We start from the raw sequence: 7,984 nt of genomic DNA on the forward strand, positions 1-7,984 counted from the left end.
ATTTTAAATTCAATTCTGGATTTCACAGGGAGCCAGTGCAGAGAAGCTAAAACAGGAGAAATATGATCACGTTTCTTAGTTCCTGTTAGTACACGTGCTGCTGTATTCTGAATTAGCTTGGGGGGGGGGCAGACACGGCTCGCGGCAGTATTTTGAATTTGAGTGCAGTAACCGTTTTGGCCACATTCTTACATACAGCGCCTTTAAAAAAAGGTATATCAGTTAAAGGCATGCTAAGCACCATTGGGCGTCACTTCTGTTTACGTTCAACAATGTTATCAAACGCAACGTAGCTAGCTTGTAGCTCGCTCCAACCCTGGATTTACACACCTGTTCAAGGGATAGCGCACCCAACATGAAAATCCACCCATTATCTACTCACCCTCATGCCGATGGAGGCTCAGGTGAAGTTTTATAGTCCTCACAACACTTGCTGAGATCCAAGGGGAGAGGGGGTAGCAACACAACTCCACCTAATGGCCCCCCAGATTCAAACGTCCAAAAACACATAATTGAAACCACAAAATATCTCCATACTGCTCGTCCGTAGTGATCCAAGTGTCCTGAAGCCCCGACATAAAAAGTTGTTTGGAAAAACGTCATTTGAACTCTGTTTTTAGCCTCATTGTAGCCTGTAGCTCTAACTGCCTCTCTGTGCACCGCATTCACGTGTGTGCGCGCTTGCGCAAGACCGTGAGACATGGGCACCGCGTTCATGTGTGTGTGCTTGGCACACACACATGAACAAGTCTTTTAAAGGGGATCTGTTGTGCTCATTTAGAGGTCTATACGTGTATTTTGGGCTTCTACTAGCACATGTTTATATGCTTTAATATTCAAAAAACAGTTTCCTTATACTGTGTGCTGAAACACCTGTAATCACCCTCTGTCTGAGACGCTCTGATTTAGCACCTGTCTCTTTAAGCCCCTCTCCTGAAAAAGCCCAGTCTGCTCTGATTGGTTAGTGTTCATGAGTCTTCCCTGTTTTGGTGTCTCTGCACTGTTATTACAGTACAGTTGGAGAATAAATGTAACAGTGAAAAGCAGCACTTTCTACTGTCAAAAATCACCAATAAAAGACTCTAAACACAAGACACGTTTCAGCAGGACTGTGATCTGAAATCAGGGAGAAAATAAAAACATCAGCAACCAAGATTACAGGTTTCCTCGGCATCAGTGTGTAGCTACATGTAGCAGTGTAGGCTACATAATGTAAACTATTGCAGTAGTGTGCCTGGAGCAGATGAGTTTATGAAGAAATCTGTTATGAGCTACGAGTATTCAGAACAGTCACACCTGAGGTTTTTTCTCACAGGGATTACTTTTACATAAATTTACCTCATTATTTGAAACTTTGGCCACGTTTAATATGAAGATTCAACAATGTAACATAATATATGTGACAGAAAACAAGGAAAAGTAGAATATTTAAAATCTGAGGACAGTCCAGTCTTTATTTTCCTGCACAGGAAATATGGCTCTCCTCATGATAAAAGAAATAAATTGATCATAAAGTGTGACATCAGTAGCATTCTGCTCCTTCTGCTATTGTATCAAGGCTCGTCCCCAAAGACCTGTGTCCCTGAGATGTTTTTAACCATAATCTTTGTTGTTAATCTGCAGGGTGATGAGGAGGCGAGCTTGGGATTACCCATTAGCCCCTTCATGGACCGCTCCTCTCCGCAGCTGGCAAAGCTTCAGGAGTCCTTCATCACCCATATTGTAGGACCACTTTGTAACTCCTATGACGCTGCTGGCCTACTTCCTGGCTACTGGATTAATGAAGAGGGATCAGATGAAGACGAAGACGAGGGCCAGGTCGACACAGACACAGATGAAGATGAGGATGATGAGCTAGAAGATGAGCTGGCACCAAGTAAGACACCAGCAGCCCCGTCAGGTTTAAACGATAAAAGTTAGCCATACTAGATTCTCTGAAACATTTCTTTGTGTTTTCGTCTTCACAGAAAGGAGGAAGAGCCGCCGCAGGTTGTTCTGCAGCATCATGCAGCACCTGACGGAGAACCACAAGGTGTGGAAGAAGACCATCGAGGAGGAGGACAAGAGCAAAGAGCTCGGCATGCAGCAGCAGCCCGACGGCCTCCTCCCCAGCCTGCCAGCCAGCCTGCCCACCTCCCCGTCGGACGACATCCAGGTCATCCAGGAGGAGGAGGAGGGGGAGGAGCGTCAGTAGCAGGAGGACGAAGGAAAGAGCAGAGATGCGTGTAAAAGAAGAGGAGAGGCAGTGCGAGGACGCGAGTCCCTCAACCAACTGCCTTTCACCAACACAAACAGACATGAGAAACACAGACAAATGCACATAATACACACTTTGCTCCCTCTCTCTCTGACACACACACACACACACACACATTGAAAGATTCACTGTGCAGACACTCAGATGCTTAAGCAGTCAAATTGTTTTTGGAGAAACAAAAAGGCCTTACTACTGTGAGCGGATCCTTGCTGCAACGGTGGGAGCCCAACTCCTATGCACTTTCACCCCATGGAGAGTCGAGTGCACCCAGACTTGGTTAAAAAAAATACGGTGCAACAGAAGAAGAAGAAGAGTGCGGACTGGGGGTCCAGCATTAACTTGCCCTCCATGGTGACCCGGCTGTGATGCTGCCTTGAATGCAAAAGCGCTTACACCTCCCTTAGGTACAAAACAATTCCTGTCTATTTAAAAAAAAAAAAAAAAAAAAAAAAAAAGTTAAGGTAGAGGAAAAATAATGAAGCAAGCGACATCATGAAGCGATCGATACCCTTTACCAAAGTGAACAGTTCAAACACGGAAAAGACAAGAGACTGAGACTGTTTCAGCCTCAATGTCAGGTATATTTTTGAATTATATATATACATATATATATCAAATGTGCCTGTCTGAACCTTTACTGAGTCCATACTGGCCCAGAGCCTCGGCTTGTGTAGTTCTCTCTCCTTGCTGGCGACACGAAACACTGTATCAGACTCAGTCACAGAGACATTATATTGAGATGTTGACTGATTAATAGCATTATATCTGCATCATGTTTGATGCTTTTACTCATGTGCACCACCCGTCTTTTTTTTTTTTCTTTTTTTTTTTGGATTCTTTAACTCTCCTTGCTTCATTTTGTCTGAGTGTGTGAATATTTTTGGCGGGAATGTGATAAGAGAGAATGAGTAGGGAGAAAGAGAGCACATTTTTAATTATTTTAGTATGTTATTTGTGTGTATGTTTGTGTGTCCTTTCAGCAGTGGCTGGTTTCTAATCAGTGAAATGTCCTCTGGTGTTTTAACGTTGAGATCAGGAGTGTTGTTTCGATGAATGGATTCTTCATTTTCCTTTTAGCAAGTATTTTCTTTTTTAAAGGTTACTCAGGATTCACGCAAAGTTGAATAATTATTTTGCAAGAATTTATGTCATTGATATGAAACATACAAATCTGGGTGACTGAAGCAGTTTGTAATCTCTTTAATGAACAACTTGACTACAAACAAATTCAAGCAATTGAAATCCTCTGCGTCGGAGGAGCATACAGTATATGCTGTCTCTCTGCGATTCATACACTGTTTGCATAACCTTTTTACGACCTCACTGGAGAAAAAGCTTATCTTGATTGTCAGCAGACTGCAAACGACACAGTTTTGCAGCTCTGCAACAGTACATTAGGTAATATCTTTTTTAAAATTCAATGTTCAATCTTTGTTTTTAAACAAACAGTACAACGTCTACTCATCTGTGTTTCAGTCAGCAGGCAAACACTGATGTTTAGACACATTTAAAGCTCACCCAACTCTCTTTTTCCTCAGTTTTTTGTTTTGTTTTTGCCAAACCCATAACTCGGCCAGTGTGTAAAGAAGGGATCCAGGGTTCATTTCACTTTGGTTTTGTTCATGACGTGCCACGAGGCAGGTTAAAAAAAACTACTAGTTTTCTATTTTTGTCTCTAAGAACTCTTGGCATTCCACTAGAATAAGACGTTTTATGAAAGGGAAGGCACAGTTGTTGCCTGTAGCTCCTTTATCACCTTATTAAATCATAATCTCTGGAGAAAATGTTAAGTAAGCAGTGTAAATCAAGATAGTAATATTTAAAGACAAAAAAAAATAGATAAAAGTGTGCACATTTTAATACCAAACAAGTGTTTAGCCGCTGTACAAAAGAGTATGTGCATATAAATATATATTTTTTAAATAATCAAATGAATGCATCTGTTTTCTACACGCAGCTGACATATTGTACATTGAGATCCTGTAATAACCATTGTGTTTCCAGAGTTTTTATCTACTTCTATTTACAGATGTGGAACTGTGGGGTTTGGTGTTTTTGATTTTTTTTTTTTTTTTTTTGTTGTCACTTGGTTTCAGCCTCTCCCTGTTCTGTATCATAACCACTCTTGTATTCTTCACGATCTCTCTCTCTGTCGACCCAACTAGTGCCAAACTTTACCTACATACAGTAGTTTTGTGGGCTGTGATTCGCTGATCGGCACAATCTCTCTGGGCTCCAGTACTGTTCATGCAAGAGAAACACCTCGAGTCAAATGTTCCACGCGGGCTCAAAGTGGCAGTGACGGTGGCAGGAGTCAGAGTCGGACTCAGGTCAGAGCCATACACATTCTGACAACTCTGTCGTCTGGTTTTTGTTTTGTTTTTTCGTTCACATGGACCCGTGCTGGATCATAAAGCCTCGGTAGCTCCTGACCCGACATGTTCCGGCTCATTAAGTTGTAAAAGTTTGTTGGCTTCTCACTGTGCAGTCTTTCAAACCACAGTGTCCTCTGATGATTGTGCCATAAATACATCTATGAATGGTTGTTACCCTTATGTAGCATCAATATATGTATGTTTGTCTAATGTAACCATTCACCCTTATCTACATTCTGGGGGCAACTGATTTTTGTTGTTATTTATAGCTGTCATAAAACACCATCCCTAAAGTATCACAAGTTCTCATTGATTTTTATTGGTGTGTGTGTCTGTGTGAACTTTAAATGTACTATATACACCGATCAGCCGAAACATTAAAACCACTGACAGGTGACGTGAACAGCATTGATGGTATTGTTACAGTGCAATGTTCTGTTGGGAGACCTTGGGTTCTGTGGGTTCTAGCAGTGGACCCCCCAGCAGGACAGTGCACCATGCCACACCACTAAAACTGATCAGCAGTGACCTGAGGAATGTGACAAAGAGCTCAAGTAGTCAACCTGGCCTCCAAATACCCCAGATCCCAATCTGATCAAACATCTGTGGGATGTACTTGTACCCCACCTCACAACCCACAGGACTCAAAAGACCTGATGGTAACGCCCCGATGACAGGTGCCAAAGGACACCCTCCACAGGTCCTGTGTCCATGCCTTGACAGGTCAGAGCCAGGTCCGGTCCAAGAAGGACCCACTGTGGATCGGGGGTACCTCTTGGGTACCAGCACGTTCCTCAAATGTTCAATCAGGTTGGGATCTGGGGTATTTGGAGGCAAAGTCGATGCCTTGAGCTCTTTCGGGAGGTGGAGCGTGTCAAGTAGCATCCACATGAATGCCAGGACCAAAGGTTTCCCAGCAGAACATTGCACTGTAGCAAGATGATGAATGTTATTTACTTAACCAGCCAGTGGTTTTAATGCTTTGGCTGATTGGTGTATATATCACTGCTTTCTTTTTGTGTTCGTGCCACCCCAAACAACCTAAGAAGAATAACATTAAAGACCCAAAACCAGGGATACTCAGAATGCTTTGCCCGGGGGCCACTTATGCAAAATGACAGGAGGCCAGAACCAAACAAAACAATTGATTAGTATATAAAACCTTTTGACATGTGATGGCCTCACGAGCCTTTGCCAAATGGCAAATCCAGTAGCAGCAAGCAGGGGTCTTGGATTTGAGGACATTCATGGTTTAGCCCAGACTGATGTCGGGAGATCTGGGGAATCCTCCACTAGCACCTTATGTTTTTTTGTTTGTTTTTTTATAAACAAGCTCTGCTTTGATGCTTTTTAAATGTACTATGGCACCTTATTTACAGTCAAAGTACAAGAAAAAAAATCTCAGTGTGAATCAATATATTTTCATTGTGAATTTGAAAAATGGTCAGTGGGCCACCCAGCACCCTATCATGGGTCAGGTTTGGCCCACAGGCCATAAGTTCACTGCCCTTAACACAAAATGTATCTTAACACAGGTATTTCCTCTTACAAGCCTGATGACACCTCCCATTAGGACAGTGCGGGTGTAGAGAAACTGTCAAGGTTGCACTTGATATAATGGGATGCCATATATTGGCATGATACCCTGGATAACTCCATCCACCTTAACCTGAGCAGAGATGTACTCAGCCATATTAATGAATTATTATAGCTGCTATAATAAATGTTTTTACACTAAAGGTCCAGTGTGTAAGATTCAGTGGCATCTAGCGGTGAGGTTGCACAACTGAAACTTCTCCCATGTGCCAAGTGTGTAGGAGAACTATGGTAGCTGACATGAAAACATAAATGGCACCATCTGGAGACTTTGGCTTGTCTGTTCTGGGCTACTGTAGAAACAGCATGGCGGACTCCATGGAAGAGGACCTGCTCCATGTGTTGATATAAATGGCTCATTCTACGATGACGAAAACACAACACTGTTATTCTCAGGTGATTATTATTATTAATTGATTATTAATACAGTTCCCCTTGGAGCATCTTTCAGCATATTATTTTGGTCATCAGTGTCACTTTGGGTTGAAGCAGGAGTCTGTTTTTGGTGAAGTTCTTAAAACATAGAGTGTACTGCCTCCCCAACATCAGACAGCAGACAGACAAACACAGTTATGAACAAAGTGGAGTATTTAGCAGCTAAAGAGCCAGAGACTGGTTGCACAAAACACCTCAAATTATCTCTTCAAGTATGACACTTAGGGCAGAATTCCTCCTTAGCTGAGGGACTTATTTAAGGATGTTGCACAGATTCCCTTAATATTATAATTACAATTACAATTTATTTATTTAAGGTAGGGACAGTACATATTAATAAACATAGTACAGTAGTACATGTAAATATGCCAGATTGTAGCCCATGGCTAATTTCCATCTGTCGTCCCTATGTTTCCTTAGTTAAGGAATAACAATAAGGCATCTACTGCATTCAAAGAGATTATTTGCTTGGGTTTATTTGGTTTATTTGTGATTGTGGGAGGAAACCTGTGATGAAAATTAATTCAGTCAAATCCACAGTGTAAAATCAAAAGCAAATCCATTGGCTTCTCCTAGTTGCAGAACTTTAGTAGAACCTAGTTGCCTTACTTTAGTTGCTGAAGACTTTTGTGCAATGGTTTAGGGATTCCTTAAGTATAAGACTAAGAAAAGGAGAAAGCCTTGAATACTTATGTGAACATGTAAAGAAAGGTTTAAGGGTGTTTTGTGCAACCAATGTTATTTTGAGGAAAATCCTAACTTAAGGTGATCTGGGTATCCGGTCCCAGATATTCCCCTCAGGTTAATTGGTAAACTGAGATAAAATGAGAGTGATTATCAAACTTCACCAGGTCACCTTAAACATGACTCCAAATGGATGCTGTTTTCTGTGTCGCCCCAATGTGTGAATAGGCCACTATTTGTTAACACCATGGCCATATCATGGTTATTCTATGTCAGTGTGCTTACAGCTTGTTGCTCTGCCCCCATGTGGACACAAAAAGAAGATAGAGCACATCATGTATTGAATTCCCATTGCACTTCCCAGTGCAAAGGTGGGGGAGGTAAACTCAGAACATGAGTGACACAGCTGATTTTTACCTTTCTGAGCACACAGGTTTTACAGCTTGTGATAACTAACGTTTGGTGTCTTGAGACTTGGGACACAGAATCAAAAAGCTGTATCCTATTGGAATTATTCTGCAAGTACTGAATGAGACATTCTGGGTACAAATGTGTGGAAGTAATAAATATGACATCTTTACACATTTCAGAGTTCAGGTTTAGTGATTCAGCAGCAGCTAAAAGATGACAGGGCAAG

At 41.8% G+C, this 7,984-nt stretch overlaps 1 protein-coding gene across 2 annotated transcripts in view; it reads left to right on the plus strand.

The window, feature by feature from the left end:
* pde3b (phosphodiesterase 3B) overlaps positions 1-4,928 on the plus strand; it is a 62,606-nt gene extending 57,678 nt beyond the window's left edge. For both annotated transcript variants that reach the window (XM_050050553.1, XM_050050563.1), the window contains exons 15-16: positions 1,624-1,876; positions 1,968-4,928. In XM_050050553.1, coding sequence (XP_049906510.1) covers positions 1,624-1,876; positions 1,968-2,194 — 480 coding nt within the window. In that variant the 3' untranslated portion in view covers positions 2,195-4,928. The remainder of the gene's footprint in view (positions 1-1,623; positions 1,877-1,967) is intronic.
* The last annotated feature ends 3,056 nt before the right edge of the window (positions 4,929-7,984 follow it).

This window comes from Epinephelus moara, chromosome 1 (genome assembly GCF_006386435.1).
Source record: "Epinephelus moara isolate mb chromosome 1, YSFRI_EMoa_1.0, whole genome shotgun sequence".
Taxonomy (NCBI): Eukaryota; Metazoa; Chordata; class Actinopteri; order Perciformes; family Serranidae; genus Epinephelus; species Epinephelus moara.